This window comes from Pristiophorus japonicus, chromosome 6 (assembly GCF_044704955.1).
Source record: "Pristiophorus japonicus isolate sPriJap1 chromosome 6, sPriJap1.hap1, whole genome shotgun sequence".
Taxonomy (NCBI): Eukaryota; Metazoa; Chordata; class Chondrichthyes; family Pristiophoridae; genus Pristiophorus; species Pristiophorus japonicus.
Window position 1 is genome coordinate 115,317,225 of NC_091982.1, and position 24,261 is coordinate 115,341,485.

The 24,261-nt window shown below is 42.0% G+C and overlaps 1 protein-coding gene across 5 annotated transcripts in view; it reads right to left on the reverse strand.

Moving 5' to 3' along the window:
* The window catches only part of lrch2 (leucine-rich repeats and calponin homology (CH) domain containing 2), a 199,244-nt gene that overhangs the window by 19,244 nt on the left and 155,739 nt on the right, over positions 1-24,261 (reverse strand). For all 5 annotated transcript variants that reach the window (XR_011593624.1, XM_070883131.1, XM_070883130.1 and 2 more), the window contains 6 exons: positions 21,581-21,721; positions 16,942-16,989; positions 8,653-8,748; positions 5,057-5,126; positions 3,073-3,185; positions 919-1,056 (listed from right to left, as the gene is read on the reverse strand). Coding sequence is in view for 4 of the 5 variants with exons in the window: in XM_070883131.1 (XP_070739232.1) it covers positions 919-1,056; positions 3,073-3,185; positions 5,057-5,126; positions 8,653-8,748; positions 16,942-16,989; positions 21,581-21,721 (606 nt within the window). In the remaining variant the exon portion in view is untranslated. The remainder of the gene's footprint in view (positions 1-918; positions 1,057-3,072; positions 3,186-5,056; positions 5,127-8,652; positions 8,749-16,941; positions 16,990-21,580; positions 21,722-24,261) is intronic.

Genomic DNA, 24,261 nt, shown 5'->3' on the forward strand with positions numbered 1-24,261 from the left:
CTTCATCTGCCATGCATTTGCCCACTCACCTAACCTATCCAAGTCACTCTGCAGCCTCATTGCATCCTCCTCGCAGCTCACACTGCCACCCAACTTAGTGTCATCCGCAAATTTGGAGATACTACATTTAATCCCCTCATCTAAATCATTAATGTACAGTGTAAACAGCTGGGGCCTCAGCACAGAACCTTGCGGTACCCCACGAGTCACTGCCTGCCATTCTGAAAAGTACCCATTTACCCCTACTCTTTGCTTCCTGTTTGCCAACCAGTTCTCAATCCACATCAGCACACTACCGCCAATCCCATGTGCTTTAACTTTGCACATTAATCTCTTGTGGGACCTTGTCGAAAGCCTTCTGAAAGTCCAAATACACCACATCAACTGGTTCTCCCTTGTCCACTCTACTGGAAACATCCTCAAAAAATTCCAGAAGATTTGTCAAGCATGATTTCCCTTTCACAAATCCATGCTGACTTGGACCTATCATGTCACTTCTTTCCAAATGCGCTGCTATGACATCCTTAATAAATGATTCCATCATTTTACCCACTACCGATGTCAGGCTGACCGGTCTATAATTCCCTATTTTATCTCTCCCTCCTTTTTTAAAAAGTGGGGTTACATTGGCTACCCTCCACTTCATCGGAACTGATTCAGAGTCTATGGAATGTTGGAAAATGACTATCAATGCATCCGCTATTTCCAAGGCCACCTCCTTAAGTACTCTGGGATGCAGATCATCAGGCCCTGGGGATTTATCGGCCTTCAATCCCATCAATTTCCCCAACACAATTTCCCGACTAATAAGGATTTCCTTCAGCTCCTCCGTCTTACCACACCTGAAAGACAAATTTTGTTAGAATTGAGAGAAATATTTGTTGAAGAGAACATCTATTTTACTGTAGGTGTACTTACCACTGCTGGTGACGGGACATGGATGCTGGCCACCGACCGTGGCCGAATATGATTGGCAAGATGACAAAGTACAACTCCATCCATTAATGCTGCACCTACGTCTTCTGGCAAAACAACTTTTAACCTTAATTCAAGGTTCTGTTTAAGGGGGGGGGGAAAAAAGTGATTATTTCATCTTACCAAAAGCAATGATACAAAACAAAAATAAAAACAGCTGCATACCAGAGGAATACTGGCAGGCTACCTACTTTCAGTGAGAGTCTTCCCTCATTTTCCAACATAAAATATCCTACACATTAATTAGATTTGGAGTACAGACTGGGAAAAATGATGCAGTATGCCCCTAAATATCTTTCACATGCTAACCCAAGAACCATCTGATCTTCCCTTCCCCAGTCCCATGTTGAACAAGAGTCAGAGCATCAGACCAGTCCTCAAATAATTACTGGTACAGGTTGAGCCTCCCTTACCCAGAACCCTCAGGACCTGGCCTGTTCTGGATAAGGGATTTTTCCGGACGAGGGGTGGTCACGTTAAATTGGATGGTACAGGTACTGAGCAAGGGAATATCGAGGCTGGCTGGCTTGGAGCTGGGAGTGCGTCATAGAGATCATTGGCTGGGGGGGGGGGGGGGGAAAGGAGGCGGTGGATCACGGGGTCGGCCAGCAATTGCGGGGGTCGGAGTTCTGCTCATGCACCACCCGGGAATGATTCTGGACGAGGGGTGGTTCCAGATAAGGGAGTTCTCGATAAGGGAGGTTTAACCGGTAGTAGTGTGCAGGGCAAACTATCCTGAGAGAGCCAAGGAACAGGTTTTCAAACTGTAATATGCAAACACTTTTACAAGACAAAGAGCACGAGGAGGAAAGTGAGAATTATGAAATTGGAAAATGAAATATATTCAATGCCCGGAATTAGGTGACGACACTTTTCATCTATTTGTCACATATAATTAAATGATAAAACAGTAGCGACAAAAATAGCTATTTGTTATTTTATCTCATGCTGGCAGTTTCAAGAAATTCTGTATGCCCCAGGGTGGTCTTATACTAAGCCAATTAAAAAAAATTAATTCACGGGATGTGGACGTCGCTGGTAAGACCAGCATTTATTGCTCATCCCTAATTACCCTCGAGAAGGTGGTGGTGAGCTGCCGCCTTGTACCGCTGAATCAGTGTCGTGAATGTACTTCCACAGTGCTGTTAGGGAGGGAGTTCCAGGATTCTGACCCAGCGATGATGAAGGAACGGCGATATCCCCTCCATTGCTATTTTTAGTACCACGATGGATTACCTATTTACCATTCATCTGTTCGTGCCTGTGGATTTCACTGGAACATGCTGGTTTCCGATACAATTTTATCTCATTCACAGAATTATATTTCAATAGTTCAATGTGCAACTTCATCTCAAATCCCCTCGGCTTTCACAGTAGCCAGCTACATGCTTGGATGGGGCCTTGTCAGATGTCTTCCAACAATCAAAATGGACCCTTGACCCCCATCTACCACCTTTTCATCATTCACCAACTACATCCTCAATAAATTTGCCTTTGAGAAAACCCATGTTAGCTTAGATATATTGCCTCTACTCAATATATATTCTTTAGGTTTTTCTTAAAACCAATTTCACTATTTATCACCAAAATAGGCAAGTATCAAGGGATATGGAACAAAGGTGGGTAAATGGGGATTGAGGTCCAGATCAGCAGTGATCTAAATGAATACTGGACCAGATTCGAAGGGCTGAATGGCCTACTCCTGTTCTTAGACACGTCAGCGTAATATGCCTATAGGTTCCCAGCAATGTTAACAAGCTTTGACTATGAATTACCCTTTTATATAAATGTTGTCACTAGAATTATTTAGTGTATTTGTTTCAAAATGCAATCGGAAAAATGGTACTTAAACCTTTAAATGTATCACTACTTCTGCACTTAAATTGATAGATCTGCAACCGTTAGTACTTCACACCAGTCTCGCACAGCTCCAAATACTTTCTCCAGACACAACTCGAGAAAATTATGTAATTGCATTCTTGGATGTTTTTCCACAGTTTCAGTAAATATATCACACAATATCACAAGCCCACCATTACACTTTATTGAAATCTTGGTGACAGCATTGCATAAGAAAAAGAGTTTCAAATTGTTCACCTGTTTAAGCTGCCTAATTTGTTCCAATTCTTCTCTTAGGTGTTCCATCTTTCTTCTAATAGTAAAACCTGGATCCACTGCTCCAAACTCCTGGCGAGAAGGGCGTGTAAAAGCTGTTTAAAGTGCAGTACAAACAAAAAAGGTAAGTATCACCTGAAATCATGGGAAGTGAGCATGGAGACAGCAAGAATATTGTGCTGTGGCTATTGTGGCTCACATGGCTGAGCCAGGCCCAAACATTTAGTGTGAGCCCCCAGCATGTTTTTGGAGTAAGAAGTCTAATTGTGCTGTATGCATTTAAACGACCAAGCAGAGTGGTTTCTGGTCCGAAGAAGTTTTGCAGCACTTGCTCAATGCCACCCAGTTTGAGAATGGACGGATGGTATGTTAGAACAAGCTTTCTTGATGTAATGGAGGTGCTGGGTAGAGGGGAACTGTCTTGTGTGGCAGTTCCTTTCCAATTTGTTTTGAGTAATACTTGTTTTAAAAGTATCACTTCAGACTGGGTTTCACTGCTTAACTATGAGATAATGGCTCATAATTTGCTGTCAAAATAACAGCAAGGCTAATGGCACTCGCCGCTATTTATGTGCAAATGCTACAAGCAAGGGGCAGATATATGGTTCAATGCGGAAATCCAAAAGTTACTGTCCGAGATGCGCCGCTCTATCATTAGCTTCACGAAAATGGCATCTCTTTATCTCCCTCACCATTCAAATGCATTGAACGGCGTGAAGTTGGTGTAGTTCTGCACAACATACGAACTAAACTCGCCATAGCAAGTCTTGTCCATTTCAGTCTAAGTACCCTTTTAAAAAAAGTGGTAAGTGTCAATTATTGCCAGTCAACTTCTTTGAAAATTATTACAAGTGTGAAGTCTCATTCCTTCAGGTTTTAACTTGGAGATTTTTAAAAAATTAATTTTTTGTGTCTCTTTTTTCTCTCTTAATTCAATCTCTTTCTGTACCTGATTTGACATAGAATTCACCTATTCTAACTTGTACTTTCTTCTCAGTCCTCCACTGTTAATTTCACAGCCCTTCAATCCGATTGGTTAAGGAGATATATAGTTGTTTGTCCTGTTCACTTGGGCCCCAGATGCCTTGTTTCTCTCGCTGCGACATCAGCTTGCACTTTCATCAATTCGCCAGACAAAAGAAGTTAAAAACCTGAGCATGCAAGGGCAAGTTTAACGAATGGCAGATGCTGTTACATGCCCCCCTGCCTGAGCAAATTATGGCCTATTGTCTATCTCGTACCTCAGGCTAAGCAGCTTAATGACATTCACAATATTATGAAATGTCATTTTCAAATACAAAATATTTTCCCACTATAAAATGCTTTAAACATTTTTTTTTAAAATATTACATCAATAACAACCTCCACTGTTCGTGCGTAAAAGAATCCAGGTATATTCCAACGTCTGAATACTGAGTGTTTAGATTCTGTGTGTCTTGTCATTTGTGATAATAAGGCTATTTATATACATGAAGAAACTATACATTATCCACTATTTGAATCCAACCCAAAGGTTACAAGTCAGTCTCTGGATGCTAAAGAGAGTAGGCTGGTATCTGAAAGAAAAACTATCTATAACAGGCATAAATATACCAGTTTTAATTTCAAGTCAGAGATTCTTAAACGGATCTTCAATTGTTCTCTATTTTGAGGCATTTGTTTGAAGGTGTAGCTTCAGTATCTGTGTGTGTTCAGCTATGAATTTGACCACAGCCTGCAGGTTTGCAATCTGTTCTAGATCATTAGATATACAGCTTATTTATGTGAAATTGAAGTTCTGAATAATTAATCTTCATCTAAGTCAAGATAGTGATAAACCCATGAACTGATTATCAAAATTACCTGTAAACCCATATTGTGTAGATTCATTTTACCAACTAATTTCCAACCCATATTTGCACATAACATGAAGATAAATTGCATGTGAAAAGGAGACAGAGTCAAAGGAAATAATTACATAACTCACCGGATCTAGGCTTGAGACCAAAAGGTACCGATAAAGGTTGGGTGGAGAAGCCAACAGGCCTATCATCCTCCTGTGATAAAATGCATTTTTTTTTTTTAAAACGAGACGACAATCCCTTTATTCTTCAGTCAAAGCCTCAATTCCAGAACTTTCAGAAAGTCAAATTTCAGCAATTCAAAACAAAGTTATTTTATCTGTGATTTCTATTAGTGCACCATAATTTATTTTTCAAATATACAATACCCACTCAAGTGGGCATTATTCACATGCACCCAGTAACTGTCATCAGACTATTCACCTATCCTCATCTAATGCGTGCACGCACATGCACATCCAGCAAGAGTGGCAAAATAGCAATCAGGAGCAAGAACACTTGCTGCTTTCCCCCTCCCCAAGTCCAGAGGTGCAGAGGCCAATTGTAATTTCCCCATCACCATTCCAGTTGTGATTATTAAACAGCAGAGTGGGGACCAAATCTGGGATCCTTCTGACCTATATGATTCGGTTACTCAGACAGACAGTAGGGGAACTGAAGGACATTACATTTAAATTTGATTTCAATTACTTTATAATGGTTTGCAATAGTCAAACAAATAAATACTTTTTTCTGCAATAACTCCGCAGGACAGTGGACATTGTCAAAAAGTCCAATTGTGGAGGCTGAAATGGTGTAGCAGGTAGATGGTTTGCTGTGTCACCCAGAATGGCATATTGTGGCTTTGCCCTGTGGTTCACAGTTAAGCAGAGGTTCTGTATTTCCTCAGGGGAAGGGGGCAACCTAAAAAATGGAGTAAATGATCCTGAGCCACATTCACTCATCCAGTAGTAAGTTATAGAGCAGCATTGTTCCAGACCAGAGAGCAAATCATTTGCCCTTTACCTGAGCCAAGGGATACTAACACAGGAAACAGGAACAGTAGCATAGTGGTTAGTTTACTGGACTAGTAATCCAGAGGTCTGGACTAATGATCCAGAGATGCGAGTTCAAATCTCACCACGGCAGCTGTGGAATTTAAATTCAGTTAATTAAATAAAATCTGGAATTTAAAAAAACTAGTATCAGTAATGGTGACCGTGAAACTATCGGATTGTCGTAAAAACCCATGTGGTTCACTAATACCCTTTAGGGAAGGAAATCTGCCGTCATTACCTGGTCTGGCCTATATGTAACTGAAGACCCACAGCAACTTGATTCTTAACTGCCCTCTGAAATGACGTTGCAAGCCACTCAGTTGTACACAACCAGTAACCGTCATCAGGCGATTAGGTGGCAGTGAGCATTACACCTATCTTCATCCAATGTCTGCACACACACACATTTCCAGCAAGGGCAAAATAGCAATCAGAAACAAAAACGCTTGCTGATTTTCCCTTCCCTAAGCCCAAAGATGTAGAGGCCAATGGTAATTTTGATCATCCAACAGCACAGGGTGGTGGAAAAACAATGAGAATAAAACCGGATGGATCAACAGGCATCAACCTTGCTATGGACGATAATGGCACACCCAGCCCAGTCGACCCTGCAAGTCCTCCTCATGAACATCTGGGGACTTGTGCTAAAATTGGGAGAGCTGTCCTACAGACTAGTCAATCAACTGCCTCTCATAACTACTCTCACAGTAATGGTAGCAATAATCACCATATAGTCATTGTGGAGACGAAGTCCCACCTTCACACTGAGGACACCCCTCCATTGTATTGTGTGGCACTACCACCGTGCTAAATGGGATAGATTCAGAGCAGGTCTAGGTGCTTAAAACTGGGCATCCATGAGGTGCTGTGGGCCATCAGCAGCACCAGAATTGTATTCCACCCCAATCTTTAACCTCATGGCCCGGCATATCCCTCACTCTACCATTGCCAGCAAGTCAGAGGACCAACCCTGGTTCAATGAGTGCAGGAGCAGCACCAGGCACACCTAAACAGGAGGCACCAACCTGGGGAAGCTGCAACACAAGACGATATGCATGCGAAACAGCAGAAGCAGCATGCTATAGACAGAGCTAAGTGATCCCACAATCAACGGATCAGATAAAAGCTCTGTAATCCTGCCACATCCAGTCGTGAATGTTGGTGGACCATTAAACAACCAACAGGAGGAGGAGGCTCCATGAGTATCCCCATCCTCAATGAAGGTGGAGCCCAGCACATGAGTGCAAAAAGACAAGGCTGAAGCGTTAGCAACCATCTTCAGCCCAAAATGCTGAGTGGATGATCCTCATCAGCCTCCTCCTGAGGGCCCCACCATCACAGAAGTCAGTCTTCAGCCAATTCGATTCATTCCATGTGATATCAAGGAGCGGCTGAGTGCACAGGATGCAGCAAAGGCTATGGGCCCCAACAACATCTGGCTGTTGTGCTGAAGACTTTTGTTCCAGAACTAGCCACGCCTCTAGCCAAGCTGTTCCAGTACAGCTACAACACTGGCATCTAACCTACAAAATGGAAAACTGCCCAGGTATGTTTTGTGCACAAAAAGCAAGACAAATCCAATCCATCCAATTAGTGTCCCATCAGTCTACTCTTAATCGTCAGCAAAGCGATGGAAGATGTCGTCAACAGTGCTATCAAGAGGCACTAACTCACCAATAACCTGCTCACCGATGCCTAGTTTGGGTTCTGCCAGGACCACTCGGCTCCAGACCTCATTACAGCCTTTGTCCAAACATGGACAAAAGAGCTGAATTCCAGAGGTGAGGTGAGAGTGACTGCCCTCGACATCAAGGCAGCATTTGACCGAGCTGTGGCATCAAGGAGCCTTTCGATCATCTACAAGGCACAAGTCAGGAGTGTGATGGAATACTCGCCACTTGCCTGGATGAGTGCAGCTCCAACAACACTCAAGAAGCTCGAGATCATCCAGGACAAAGCAGCCTGCTTGATTGGCACCCCATCCACCACCATAACCTTCACTCCCTCCACCGTGGCTGCAGTGTGTACCATCTACAAGATGCAATGCAGCGACTTGCCAAGGCTTCTTCGGTAGCACCTCCCAAGCCCGCGACCTCTACCTCCGAGAAGGACAAGGGCCACAGGCACATGGGAACAACTCCAAGTTCCCCTCTTTACACACCATCCTGACTTGGAAGTATATCGCCGTCCCTTCATGGTCAGTGGCTCTCTGGAACTCTCTTCCTAACAGCACTGTGGTAGTACCTTTAGCACAAGGACTGCAGCGGTTCAAGTCGGCAGTTCCCCACCACCTTCTTGAGACCAATGAAGGATGGGCAATAAATGCTGGCCTTGCCAGCGACACCCAAGTCCCTTGAATGAATAAAAAAAAAAGGACCACAACTTGGGGCGGGTTGGAGATAATACAAATATAGCATTAGATGGTTTCTTCCCAATACATTTTTGTTTACATCATACATCTTACATAAGCATGGAAAACTAATTATGATATGCTTCTCAACCACAAGCTGTTTCAAAGCCATATCAAAAACAAAATCCAAAGAGAGCTGTACATGGAAGGTAAATCCACTGATCCCATTGGAAGTGCAGGATCGGTGAATTTACTCTAAGCTAAGTACCTTAATGAAAGGATGTGAAAGAGTAAGAAAGGTAATGATAAAAACAAATAAATGCAGTAACAATACCTCAAATGATATACTGGGTATGATCTGGACAGAAGGAGATGAAGGTATGATCTGAACAGGTGGTGGTGAAGACATGAGTATAGTTTCATGGTCTGGCTGTCAGAGTGAAAACAGAAGTGAATAAAAAAAAGGATAAATTATTAAATGGAGGAAAGGCTAGATACTTTCAATACAAATTATTCCTACATCTCTAACAATATACAAGAACAACCTCAAAGATAACCGGCATGAAATAGATTTGTTTTAACATATTTTCTTTCTCTCTAGAGATCTGCTATTTCACATCTCTCTTTACATCAGGTGCTGCTAATGTACATATTGATGAAGTGCCAGGGGGTCGGGAAAGCACACCGAAACAAAACAAATTGCTCACAGGATGAGAGAGGATGCCTCAATTTTCTTTTGGGAAAAAGTACGAGACTATTCTTGATATTAAATCACTATCACTTTTCTTATTAGTTACAGTCGAAATATCAAACAGCCCTTGCATTTTGTACAAAAATAATTCTGACATTAATTCTTGAGAAAAATAAGATCAATGCCAAAGTGCTCACTATGGGTTCAATTTTCCCCAAAGCATTTTTTTGGCGTACTTGAGTTACGCCCGATTTTTTGGGGCCCAAGTACACCCAAAAAAATGTTCTAAGTTTCCCCGTTGGATTTCTTCATTTTGGCGTGACCTAACCTGACCTTTAGTTTTGGGGGTGGAGCCTTGATCTGCGCCAAAAAGATCGGGCTGTCATGGTAACCAGGGACACAATGCAAAAGTGAAGCATACAGCCATTCCCAACACATTAAAACAATTGAAAAATACATAGCTGTCTCTCTCTGTCTCAACCGGGGACTGAGAATGGGACCGGACTTTGAACCGGGGACCGAGAATGGGACGGGACCGGCAAGCCCTTCGGGCAGGGTTGGAGGTAGGTTGCTGCCATGTGTTTTTCAATTCTTTCACTGTGTCCAAGAGGCAACTGCTGCGCCGGTTTCCTTAACTCTAGGGAAGGTTTTTCTGCAGAGGCCACATACAATGGCCTAATCAGAACTGGAGTAACTCTCAGCTAGCCAAACTTCCCTAAATGGCCAGAAGTGGCATAGGTGGCTGGCTGGTTACGTCCCCTTTGGCTGAAAAAAAAAGGACTTAAAAAAAATCCAAACCAACAGAGTTACACTGGTGAAAATTGATTGGGAAAACTGTGGTTTTTCAACTTAGGCCAAAAAGAGCAGCCTGCTCAAAAAAAACAGCGCAAATCAGTGGGGAAAATTGAGCCCAATATGTTCTTCTATTACAGTTCATTTTATCTCAAGGGTGACCAAGTCTTTAGAAAATTAAATGTTTCACAGGACTAATTTACTTAATAACTTAATTTAAATTGTATTTTAGTAATCTATAAACTAATATTTTTCAAAGTATGTGTGGGTAGGTGTGTGGTGCTTTGCAGCAAAATATACTGCAAGCTCCATTTATAGTTCAATGGGATCCCCGTTCAGCTGGTCTCAGGATAAGCAAGATATCTTATAGGGCTAAAGGGAGGGCTGACCCAAGACGACATCATCATCATCATCATATGCAGTGCCTTGGAATCGAGGAAGACTTGCTTCTACTCTTAGCATGAGTTCTTAGGTGGCTGAACATTCCAATACGAGAACCACAGTCTCTGTCACAGGTGGGACAAACAGTCGTTGAGGGAAAGGGTGGGTGGGACTGGTTTGCCGCACGCTCTTTCCACTGCCTGTGCTTGATTTCTGCATGTTCTCGGTGATGAGACTCAAGGAGCTCAGCGCCCTCCCGGATGCACTTCCTCCACTTAGGGCGGTCTTTGGCCAGGGACTCCCAGGTGTCAGTGGGGATGTTGCACTTTATCAGGGAGGCTTTGAGGGTGTTCTTGTAACATTTCCGCTGCTCACCTTTGGTTCGTTTGCTGTGAAGGAGTTCCGAGTAGAGCGCTTGCTTTGGGAGTCTTGTGTCTGGCATGCGAAGTATGTGGCCTGCCCAGCGGAGCTGATCAAGTGTGGTCAGTGCTTCAATGCTGGGGATTTTGGCCTGGTCCTGGACGCTAATGTTGGTGCGTCTGTCCTCCCAGGAGATTTGTAGGATCTTGCGGAGACATCGTTGGTGGTATTCCTTCAGCGATTTGAGGTGTCTACTGTACATGGTCCATGCTTCTGAGCATTACAGGAGGGCGGTGTAGACCATGAACTTGGTGACAGTTTTGAAGGCCTGGCCTTCAAACACTTTTCCTCAGGCGGCCGAAGGCTGTACTGGCACATTAGAGGCGGTGTTGGATCCCGTCGTAAATGCCTGCTCTTGTTGATAGGAGGCTCCCAAGATAAGGGACCTGACCTCCTCTCCTCCGCCAGCACGTGGTGAATAACATGGCTGTGACCCCGCAACCCCCCCCCCCCCCGGCCGCCCTCCCACTCTGAACCCCAGTGACCCCCCCAATGCCTGACCCAAGACTATATCTGTGCTGAAAGGCACTAAATTATCTGCCTAACACATGCAGTTTTAATGTGCCGAATGTTCCCCCTCCCCTTAATAAACCCAGTAAAGGATGACTTTTTGCTGTTGACTGATCACATTTTGTACCTGCAAGACTTTTTAATCATGATGATTCTAACCTGGAACAAGAGGATTGCTGCAGTGGTAGCACAAAAACAAGGAATTCAATTACCAGAGCATGTTTTTTTTTATATATACTGCACTGCCTCAACCTTTCTGGTTTCTTGCCTCCACATTACCACAGTTCAATTGGAAAGGAAATCTTGTGATAAATTTCCCCTGCAGCTGAGGTCATTGGTACTTTATTGGCTAACTGAAGATCCACAAGATAGGTGTAATAATTTTTCTGCAACCCCTAGTCCGTCTAAAATAAATGTTCAGCACTACAATGTATTCAGGGGAACTGAGAAAGTCACTCAGTTTGAAAGGGAGTTGAAACTGAGCTTTGAACCAGGCCCTCAATTTGACTCAAATGCTGCACTAAACAAGATCAGTTATTAGAATCTTAGAAAGTTACGACATGGAAGGAGGCCATTTTGGCCCATCGTATCCACGCCGGCCGACTAAGAGCTAACCAACCTAATCCTACTTTCCAGCTCTTGGTCCGTAGCCCTGTAGGTTACAGCACTTTAAGTGCGCATCCAAGTATTTTTAAAAATGTGGTGAGGCTTTCTGCCTCTACCATCCTTTCAGGCAGTGAGTTCCAGACACCCTCTGAGTAAATACATTTCCCCTCATATCTCCTCTATACCTCCCCTTCAATTACTTTAAATCTATGTCCACTGGTTGTTGACCACTCTGCGAAGGGAAACAGGTCACAGAATCATAGAATCTTCCTATCCACTCTATCCAGACCCCTCATAATTTTATACATCTCAATCAGGTCTCCCCTGAACCTCCTCTGTTCCAAAGAGAACAGACCCAGCATCTCCAATCTTTCCTCATAGCCAAAATTCTCCAGTCCAGGCAACATTCTTGTAAATCTCCTCTGCACCATTTCCAATGCAATCACATCTTTCCTGTAATGTGGTGACCAGAACTGCAGAGTACTCCAGCTGCAGCCTAACCAGTGTTTTATACAGTTCAAACATAACCTCCTTACTCTTGTACTCCATGCCTCGACTAATAAAGGCAAGTATTCCATATGCCTTCTTAACCACCTTATCTACCTGGTCTGCTACCTTCAGAGATCTGTGGACCTGCACTCCAAGGTCCCTTTGTTCCTCTACACTTCTCGGTGTCCTACCATTTAATGTGTATTCCCTTGCCTTGTTAGATCTCCCCAAATGCATTACCTCATACTTATCTGGATTGAATTCCATTTGCCACTGTTCTGCCCACCTGACCAGTATATTGATATGTTCCTGTAGTCCGCAGCTTTCTTCTTCATCATCAACCATACAGCTTATTTTAGTGTCACCTGCAAACTTCTTAATCATACCCCCAACATTCAAATTCAAGTCATTGATAATATATCACAAAAAGCAAGGGACCCAAGCACTGAGCCCTGCGGAACCCCACTGGATAGTTTTCCAGTCACAAAGACATTACTTTTTCTTCCTGCCTCTGAGACAATTTTGGATCTAACTTGCCACTTTGCCCCGGATCTCATGGGCTTTTACTTTCATGACCAGTCGGCCATGTGGGACCTTATCAAAAGCTTTGCTAAAATCCATATACACTTCATCATACGCACTGCCCTCATCGACCCTCCTGGTTACCTCCTCAAAAAATTCAATCAAGTTAGTCAGAAAAGACCTACCCTTAACAAATCCATACTGACTGTCTTTGATTAATCCATGTCTTTCCAAATGAAGATTTATCCTGTCCCTCAGGATTTTTTCTAATAATTTTCCCACCACTGAGGTTAGGCTGACTGGCCTGTAATTACTTGGTCTATCCCTTTCTTCCTTTTTAAACATTAGCAGTCCTCCAGTCCTCTGGCACCACACCTGTAGCCAGAGAGGATTGGAAAATGATGATCAGAGCCTCTGCTATTTCCTCTTTTGCTTCTCTTAACAGCCTGTGATACATTTCATTATAGCCTGAGGATTTATCCATTTTCAAAGCTGCTAAGCCCCTTAATACTTCCTCTCTCACTATGTTCATCTCGTCTAATATTTCACACTCATCCTCCTTCATTGTAAGGTTTTATTTTTAAAAAGCAAATTTCAACGTGCATCTTTTTTCATAATTACTCTTCTTGTTTACATTCAGGACTACTCGTAGCAAAGTATAATCTGGGACATGATTTCTCGTTGTTCTGCATGAAGTACCAGAATTCAGAGTCTCAACAGCATGATCCTTTGAAGTCAAAACATTGTAAATATACAACATCCACTTGATAATTACCACTGCATATTATAAGCTGCATCTAGGGTTAGGATTGTAAAAACGAGCTCATTTTCATGACAGACCAAAAACCAGAAAACAAAGGATCATTGATCGGACAGATGCAGTTTCTTCAAGATGCTGGCAAATTAAATCTAGTGGCAACAAACTAGTCCGAGGCCCATAACTAGATCATCTGCCAATGCTAAACAAAGTGACCACTCTTTCCATGTCTCAATGCTCCAAGTTAATACATAGATTCTTTCAGATATCTGCACAATGCACACCCTGTGAAGATCCGAAGGGATACCCACTTGCACTGCATTATAAGATTTGGAGGTTAAACTCTTCTGCTTGACGTGATTAATGACTAAAAAACTCCTTTGCTATTTTGGATTAAAAAGGAAGAACATAAGAATTAGGAATAGGAGTAGGCCATCTAGCCCCTTGAGCCTGCTCCGCCACTCAACCGGATCATGGCTGATCTGGCCGTGGACTCAGCTCCACTTGCCCGCCCGCTCCCCATAACCCTTAATTCCCATATTGGTTAAAAATCTATCTGTGATTTGAATACATTCAATGAGCTAGCCTCAACTGTTTCCCTGGGCAGCGAATTCCACAGATTCACAACCCTCTGGGAGAAGAAATTCCTTCTCAACTCGGTTTTAAATTGTCTCCCCCGTATTTTGAGGCTGTGCCCCCTAGTTCTAGTCTCCCCGACCAGTGGAAACAATCTCTCTGCCTCTATCTTGTCTATCCCTTTCATTATTTTAAATGTTTCTATAAGATCACCCCTCATCCTTCTGAACTCCAACGGAGTAAAGACCCAGTCTACTCAATGTATCATAAGGTAACCCCCTCATCTCCGGAATCAGCCTAGTGAATCTTCTCTGTACCCCCTCCAAAGCTAGTATATCCTTCCTTAAGTAAGGTGACCAAAACTGCACGCAATACTCCAGGTGCGGCCTCACCAATACCCTATACAGTTGCAGCAGGACCTCCCTGCTTTTGTATTCTATCCCTCTCGCAATGAAGGCCAACATTCCATTCGCCTTCCTGATTACCTGCTGCACCTGCAAACTAACTTTTTGGGATTCATGCACAAGGACCCCCAGGTCCCTCTGCACCGCAGCATGTTGTAATTTCTCCCCATTCAAATAATATTCCCTTTTACTGTTTTTTTTTTCCCCAAGGTGGATGACCTCACATTTTCCGACATTGTATTCCATCTGCCAAACCTTAGCCCATTCGCTTAACCGATCTAAATCTGTTTGCAGCCTCTCTATATCCTCTACACAACCCGCTTTCCCACTAATCTTTGTGTCATCTGCAAATTTTGTTACATTACACTCTGTCCCCTCTTCCAGGTCATCGATGTATATTGTAAACAGTCGTGGTCCCAGCACCGATCCCTGTGGCACACCACTAACCACCGATTTCCAACCCGATAAAGGACCCATTTATCCCGACTCTCTGCTTTCTGTTAGCCAGCCAATTCTCGATCCATGCTAATACATTTCCTCTGACTCTGCGTACCTTTATCTTCTGCAGTAACCTTTTGTGTGGCACCGTATCGAATGCCTTTTGGAAATCTAAATACACCATATCCATCGGTACACCTCTATCCACCATGCTCGTTATATCCTTAAAGAATTCCAGTAAATTAGTTAAACATGATTTCCCCTTCATGAATCCATGTTGCGTCTGCTTGATTGCATTATTCCTATCTAGATGTCCCGCTGTTTCTTCCTTAATGATAGCTTCAAGCATTTTCCCCACTACAGATGTTAAACTAACCGGCCTATAGTTACCTGCCTTTTGTCTGCCCCCTTTTTTAAACAGAGGCGTTACATTAGCTGCTTTCCAATCTGTTGGCACCGCCCCAGAGTCCAGAGAATTTTGGTAGATTATAACGAATGCATCTGCTATAACTTCCGCCATCTCTTTTAATACCCTGGGATGCATTTCATCAGGACCAGGGGACTTGTCTACCTTGAGATCCATTAGCCTGTCCAGCACTACCCCCCTAGTGATAGTGATTGTCTCAAGGTCCTCCCTTCCCACATTCCCATGACCAGCAATTTTTGGCATGGTTTTTGTGTCTTCCACTGTGAAGACCGAAGCAAAATAATTGTTTAAGGTCTCAGCTATTTCCATATTTCCCATTATTAAATCCCCCTTCTCATCTTCTAAGGGACCAACATTTACTTTCGTCACTCTTTTCTGTTTTATATATCGGTAAATGTTTTACTATCTGTTTTTATGTTTTGCGAAAGTTTACTTTCATAATCTATCTTTCCTTTCTTTATTGCTTTCTTAGTCATTCTTTGCTGTCGTATAAAATTTTCCCCAATTTGCTAGTTTCCCACTAACCTTGGCCATCTTATACACATTGGTTTTTAATTTGATACTCTCCTTTATTTCCTTGGTTATCCACGGCTGGTTGTCCCTTCTCTTACCACCCTTCTTTTTCACTGGAATATATTTTTGTTGAGCACTATGAAAGAGCTCCTTAAAAGTCCTCCACTGTTCCTCAATTGTGCCACCGTTTAGTCTGTGTTCCCAGTCTACTTTAGCCAACTCTGCCCTCATCCCACTGTAGTCCCCTTTGTTTAAGCATAGTACGCTCGTTTGAGACACTACTTCCTCACCCTCAATCTGTATTACAAATTCAACCATATCACTCATTCCGAGAGGATCTTTTATTAGGAGATCGTTTATTATTCCTGTCTCATTACACAGGATCAGATCTAAGATAGCTTGCTCCCTTGTACGTTCTGCAACATACTGTTCTAAGAAATGATCCCGTATGCATTCTATGAATTCCTCCTCAAGGCTACCCAGTGCGATTTGATTTGACCAATCAATATGTAGGTTAAAATGCCCCATGATTACTGCCGTTCCTTTTTCACATGCCTCCATTATTCCCTTGATTATTGTCCGCCCCACCGAGAAGTTATTATTTGGGGACCTATAAACTACGTCCACCAGTGACTTTTTCCCCTTACTATCGCTAATCTCCACCCACAATGCTTCAACATTTTGTTCATTAGAGCCAATATCGTCTCTCATAACTGCCCCGATATCATCCTTTATTAACAGAGCTACCCCACCTCCTTTCCCTTCTTGTCTGGTGAATTTGCTATTAAATACCTCAACAAAAAAAGCAAGATGTACAAACAGAAAACATGTTAAATGTGAACAGTTAAGGCAGTGTAAAGATAATGAAGGTTGATGTAATTCATGCCAGCAAATTCATTGCTTATAAAAGCAACATGGATAGCAACCAACCACTAAATTCTACTGTTTGAAGTTAAATTGAATATATCTAATGAAACCACTTAATTTTACAATAAAAACATAAAATATCAAGACCAACATACTTCAAGCTGTTTCTATCTACATAGACGCAATTCTAAGGTTAAGAATTTTTTAAACATGAAGTTAAAAATACATACCTCATTTTCGTATTCAAATTCCTCTTTATTCTTCTTTGAAGATTTTAACTGCCAAGAGAAGAAAAGGCACAACAGTTTGAGAAAAGTTCAGACAGAAAGCTGCATTGCATTAAATATAATTTATTTACCTTGTACAGAATTTCCCATTTGACAAGAGGAGTACATCCGTGCCAAATCAGAACCTGTGCACTGGCAGGAATGGAGCTTCTTTTAGTCAAGATAGTCAAATCAGCCCTTATGCCAAGTTTGGAACAAAGTTCACACTTAGTCATGCAAATAATGCAAGGGAACATGATCACTGATATTCAAAACTAATTCTGAACAGAGTCTTGGTATTAGCCAAAAGACGAAGATAGACTTGACGAGGTCCGAGCTAGGCTATATCTACAACAGTGTGGGATTGTGGCACAATTCAATTTGTATGAGAAATTTATATACAAATGGAAAACAATTAATTTTGCCACATTTGTTTCAACAATATGCCAAATTGCAAATTTGATAAATTACCAGATTAAAGGATTTTTTTCTTTTCCATACCAGCGAGGCAGCAATAAGGACCTTTAATATTCACACTAGTAACACTTCAGGGACACTTACATTTCCATGGACTAATATCATGTCATTTTATACTTTAAAAATGAACAGTTTGTCAATTCACTTTAGGAGAATCACCAGTTATGATCAATAATTCTATGCTCCCAATAATAACTCCGTTTAACAAAAAAACCCGGAAAAAATCCAAAGGGATTTCAAGAGTTGACCCAACTCTTCAAATGTTTGATTTCCAGTTGCTTTATAAAATAAAATGATATCTTCCCATAAAACTTTACTTAACTGAAAAGCTGGGGAGGAATCTTCATGTTATGTAAAAACAAAGTTTAAAAAATCTCCATGGATTAACACGATTTCTTTACAAATGAACATTAAGCATTTTCTTTAAGTAACAAAGTGGTGCGGAGGCTCAATGTTCATGGTTGAAAAGAGTAAAAAAGACAAAATAATTCAGAAAATAGTGACTAGGTGACATTAGTTTGGGTTTTAAAAGTCTGAACATTTGAGGTAGGAAAGTAGTTCCATAATTTTGATGTCCTGGGAAAGAATGAAAGAAAAAAAAAGACTATATTGATTTCAGCGGAGTCGGGTAAATTTTACAACATTCTCTGTCAGCAAAAGAGTCTGGCTGGGAATCAGATTTTTTGTGGCCATTTGCAATTATATTTGCCTCCATGTGTAACATGAATTGCTTGGTAATTTGTCACTTCTGCATTTTTTTCCTCTACCAGTACTTTATATCATTAGTTGCTGCTATTAAGTGACGAAAGTTAGAATTCCTTTGGAGGTTTAAGCGAGGAAGAGGAGTTCACGAAGGGAGAACAAAGAGTTAAATCATATGAGTCATTTTATCTGCACGTCATTACCGCGGTATCATTTTTGCAGCCCTCATGCTCCTGAACACAACAAAGGAGACGCACCTTTGATGCCTCTTCTGCACAATGCAGGCTGGAACACCTCTGTACTGTCTGCTGCCAGCTGGCTTACAGGCAACACATGGAACAGCTCTTTCCATAGGACTGAAGGTTACTGCAGCATTAAGCTTTTATATAACCAAGCCACAACAGGAAACCTGACAGTCTGCATGTATTAAATACGTGCCAAAAGTTGTGTTTGCAACACAAGGGGCAATACTTTCAGTATTTTGGTTCCCTATGAAAAAGACACAGCAGAACTTTCACCAGATGGCAGGGTTCATTTGAGTGCAAACATCATAGATGGCATCTTTGGGCATCAGGGGTTCTTGTATCAACCCCATAGCCTACATGAATAGAAAGGGTTTTCACTCAGTTAAGGTGGAATCTTGACCAGAGAAATGTCAAGATGCATGCGACTAGCAATTATCCAGGAAGTAGCCATGCTGCCTTCATTATGTGGTAGTTAACAGTGTCTGACTCTTTGAAGCAAAGGAAACACTGGGTAATAGGAACACAGAGCTAGCCTCTGCATCCATGGCTGCTGACCCTATCGAGAGACCCACTAGAAAAGGAATGCCTCGGGGAGGAAACCACCTGCAGGAAAAGTTTGAATCTGGTATGTTAAAATGTGTACACAAAAGGGTAATTGGTTGGGTACAAATTTATAAATGGTACCTCACTGAGGGTGTTCACAACTGAGGTTGATTATGCTCGTTGAGCCTCAAGAAATATGCATAAAAGTGAGGACCTCACACCTTCACATCCTCCAGATACCATAAAACTTCCTTCATATTTGCAGCCAGATATGAGAAACCTGGGTAACTGCAACAACTTGGTCAGTGATCTCCTTCTATGCAGTTTGCATCTGTGCTTTTACTAGAGGGCAGTCTTGTCATCTGGTGCACCTCCTGTGCCAGGCCTCCAACTCTTCAGAATCAACAGGAGCAAGGTGCTGTGCCACTGAACATTTAGCACACTTCTTCTCCCCCCATGACCACAACTTCCCTTCTATTGGTGAGCGCCCTTGAACTGGTGTTGCTCGGTGCATCAACAACTTGCATTTATATAGGGGACTGCCTATTTATACTGCACTTTTTCTGTCCTTCTGCACCTGCGTCCTCTCGCGACTCCACCCCCAATCAGAACCGGAAGTGGGGCCCCACAATCAGTTTGACCACGTCGTTACTCCAACGGTTTGTAGCTGCTGATCCTCTACGAGCCTGCGCCAAGGACCGAGGGGTGGGGTGGGGAGAGAAGCGGCTGGAAGGGGAGGAGGAGGGAGACAAGAGACAAAGAGAGAGACAGAGAGACAGAGAGAGAGCGAGAGAGAGCGAGAGAGAGCGAGAGAGAGCGAGAGAGAGCGAGAGAGAGCGAGAGAGAGCGAGAGAGAGCGAGAGAGAGCGAGAGAGACAGACAGAGACAGAGAGAGAGGGAGAGCTGGGTTTTGGGGGTGGGGGGGGGGGGGGATGACATTGTCACTATTCACTTCATACCCAATAAACCCGTTAACAATTCGTACGCAATACCCCATCTATGATGTCCGGGGGGGGCGGGGGGGGGTAAGGTGTTGTAAGGGACTTCGGTTGGGGTAAGGGACTGCGGCTGGAACTTGGTGGCTTTTGGAGAGATCTACCCTCTGTGCCTCCTGAAGTCAAAATGGATCGAATTACAAATTGGAACGTCAGTCAGAACTTGGGCTGGGTGGTTCCAATTACACATTCCACAGGAGCTTCAGGGTGTGGCTTATCCTCCAAGGGGACCAATCAGCAATAGGTCAAGTTATATTGGAGAGCCAATCAGAGACAAGGCAGTCATTTTGGCAGTACAAATAGATGCATCCTATATATAGCGCCTTTAACTTGGCAAAATGTCCCAAGGCACTTCACAGGAATGTTAACAAATTTTGAAACCGCACCACACAAGGACATATTAAGGCAGATTTTAAGGAGCATCTTAAAGAAGAAAGGAGAGGTATAGAGGGAATTCCAGAACTTCGGGCCTCAGCAACTGAGGGCACGGTTACTAATGGTGGAACGATTAAATTGGGGATGCGCAAAAGGCCATAATTGGAGGAACGCAGATACTTGGAGGGTTGTAGGCCTGGAGGAGATGAGAGAGATAGGGAGGGGCGAGGCCATGGGGGGGATTTGAAAACAAGGATGAGAATTTTAAAATCGAGGCGTTGCTTAACCGGGAGCCAATGTAGGTCATTGAGCACAGGGGTGATGGGTGAACGGGACTTGGTACGAGTTAGAACAGGGGCAGCAGAGTTTTGAAATCAGCTCAAATTTATGGAGGGTGGAAGATGGAAGGCCGGCCAGAAGTGCATTGGAATAGCTACGTCTAGGAGGTAACAAAGGCATTGATGAGGGTTTCAGCAGATGAACTGAAGCAGAGGCGGAGTTGGGCAGGGCAATGTTACGGAGGTGAATATAGGCAGTCTTAGTGATGGCACGGCTATTTGGTCGGAAGCTCCTCTTGGTGTCAAATACGACACCAAGGTTGCGAACAGTCTGGTTCAGCCTCAGATAGTTGCCAAGAGAGGAATTGAGTTTGTGGCATCGAGCACAGTAAAGATCAAGAGGTATTGATTTAGCCATTATAGTGCAAGTGGATGGAGGTTGTATGTGCTTCCGTGTGGCGTATCCGAGATGTTGAGGTACAGAGGAATCAACAGTAAAAGTGTGGATATGTTTGGGTGATGAGCATAAGGAAGAGGAAGAAATAAGAGTGTTAATGGAACAAAGACAGGAAGGGTAATCAACTACAGCACTGATAGAGAATGGGAAACTAGGCAGTCGTGAACAAAGATTATTGGGAGCTCATATGACGACAATATGAAAATGTGCCCACCATTTTGTAACAGAAATCAGGTGAATGATTATTCTGCTTTTGCTGGTATTGGTTGAGGGAAGAATGTTGGTCAAGGGAGAATTGGTGATTATCTTTGAACGGTCTATGTCTTTCAGAACTACCAGAGCATCCAGACAGTTTTCAGTTTTATGTCTTATCTGAAGAAGAGTATTTCAAACAATGCAGCACTTAAGTGTCAGTTTAGATTTTGTATCAACATTCCGGAATGGGGCTTAAACCCACAACCTCACTCATGTTTTAGAATTCTATAAAATTATTTATATTAATCAAATGACTAGCAGAAAATCTTCAGATACCTTCATATGATCTTTTCTGATCTGTTTAATATGTCGCCTTTCTTCATGACGCCATTTTACATGTTGCTGTGTCTCAGTGCATTTATGGTCTGCATTAGTTACATCTTGTTTTTTTTCAACTTCACCAGGAAAACCTGTAGACTGTAATGTATGCAAAAGAGCTTTAGGCAAACAGTTATGGATATATATAACATTATGCAAGCTACCAGTAAAGTTTTCAGAAACACAGGAGTACAGAGAAATTGTAAATATCAAACCATATTACAAACTACCACAAAAGCTTCCTGCTCGGATACCAGTTAACATTTTGACTGAAATTGCAAAATGAACACAATCAACAACACAAAACTCTTTACAAGGAGCACTGTGCTATTCCATTGGGCTTATTGCAAGGAGGATAATGCAATTCCTATGTCCATATGTACAGGGAAAGGTGGCGAATGAGGCACTTAATGAAAAAAAAAGGATAATGAAGAGTACATTTTATCGTGCACAACTGTGCTTATCCCCATTAGACTGAAAAGATAAATACTGACAGAACACTGACACATTTTAAATGTTCTCCCTGTGATCTTGTAGGTAAATGCACTTTGTAGTGTCAGTACTGTGCTACATAGAAAACCAATCCAAGCAGAAGGTTCGGAGTGTGTGAAAATTAACCTCCATTCCCAGGCGGCGTCAAAGAGAGGCTTGGTGCCTTCTCCCAGTCACTATCTAGGTGACTCCTGCTACGTGTGGGCACTGACTGAAGATAAGATCCAGCCATACACCGATTTACACCTGAAACCCCATCAGACTAACAGTCAGTTAGGGGAGGTACTTGTAGAAGATTGAGACCCAAGACATGAGAGCAATAGTTCAACAGTGTCCCTTCCAAGTGACCATCGTCAACCGAGTTAGGGAAGAGTGGCAGGATATGTATTGTAAGTGATTACTGACGGGAAGAAAAGCATCTTTGTATATAAATCTGTCCATTTATTATATATTAAATTCAGCATGTAGAGCAGGTTTCATTTAAAACTAGTACTGTTGTTTCCGTAGGTGGCGCTGTGATAAATCTTTTCACTGTTAAAGGTGTTACACACAATGGTCGGTATTTTATAGTGAGAATATATTACCTGGTGATTATACAATCTGGCCACTGGCTATCCACAGAATCACTCAAAATGTTTTATTAAAAAATGTTTTAACTGAGCATTTTATTGCACAGTAATTGACATTTCTAATCTCCAGAATAAAGGATTAAACAAATCAAAACAATTGCATATTCCACATTATCAAATTTATCCATTGAACTGTCTTTTAATGCCTTCAATAAAATCTTAACTTGAAGGGCTCAGCCTCATGCAAAAGTCTGAACTTGGACTTGATGCTTGATATTTTGTTTGACTCATACAACATGTTTAAGAAATTTCTAAAAGGCTGTTTTTTAAAAAATTTATCCAGTAAATATCTCCAGACAGCTAGAGAGCTGCCGCTCACATCCCACTGAGCAATAGAAACACTTATATATTCCCGAGTTTTTAATCCAGCAATTTATACACTACCAGTTTGATATTTATCAGTTTCAAAATTGTTCCATTTTCTGTCTTTACAGGGTAACAATTTTTCCATTTTTTTCCATTTAGTTGTCCAGTAAATTTGTAATTCTAAGGATTTAACTTAAGCCTATCCTACAGTGTAAGGAGTGAGATTTTCAATAAAGCTTTTGATCCTCCCATGTACTGGCATGAGTTTATAATACATAAGAACATAAGAAATAGGAGCAGGAGTGGGCCATATGGCCCCTCGAGCCTGCTCTGCCATTTAATACAATCATGGCTGATCCGATCATGGACTCAGGTCCACTTCCCTGCCCACTCCCCATAACCCCTTATCAGTTATTTTGTTATGCTAACATTTAAAATAAATGTTTTCCTTTTTTAAAGTGAAATTTTTAAATGCACGATTTTATCTAACCATTACTTGTCACATGGGCAGATCCCAGCTCTCCAGTTATTTTACGATAGTGAACCCATTTTCAATTAATTTCAGATCATTTCCATTGTAATTCACATTTTAAATCCATTATTGTTACATTTTCTTGTATAAGATAAACTAGTTGCTATTCAAATCCTCATCACACTTTGAAACAGTATTCAACATCGTAGACAAATCTAAGTGCTCTGCTATAATTTGAGTCATAAATAACATTGTTGTTTTGGTATATTTCCAGATAAAAGACACAAAATTCCAAACACTTTAGTCATTCATTAAGCAACTAAGGAACTTTCCATGTAAACAGGAAAACATCCATTGAGAAGGATGCAAAGATGCTTCAAGAGGATATAGACAGGCTAAGTAACTGGGCAAGAACATGGCAAATGGAATATAATGTGGAGAAATGTGAAATTATCCATTTTGGTAGGAAAAATAGAAAAGCAGAGTATTTATTAAATGGTGAAAGATTGGGAAATGTTGTTGTTCAGAGGGACCTGGGTGTCTTTGTACACGAATCACTGAAAGTTAACATGCAGGTACAGCAAGCAATTAAGAAAGCAAATAGTATGTTGGCCTTTATTACAAGAGGATTTGAGTATAAGAGTAAAGATGTCTTACTGCAATTATCTAAGGCCCTGGTGAGACTGCGCCTGGAGTACTGTGTACAATTTTGGTCTCCTTACCCAAGGAGGGATATACTT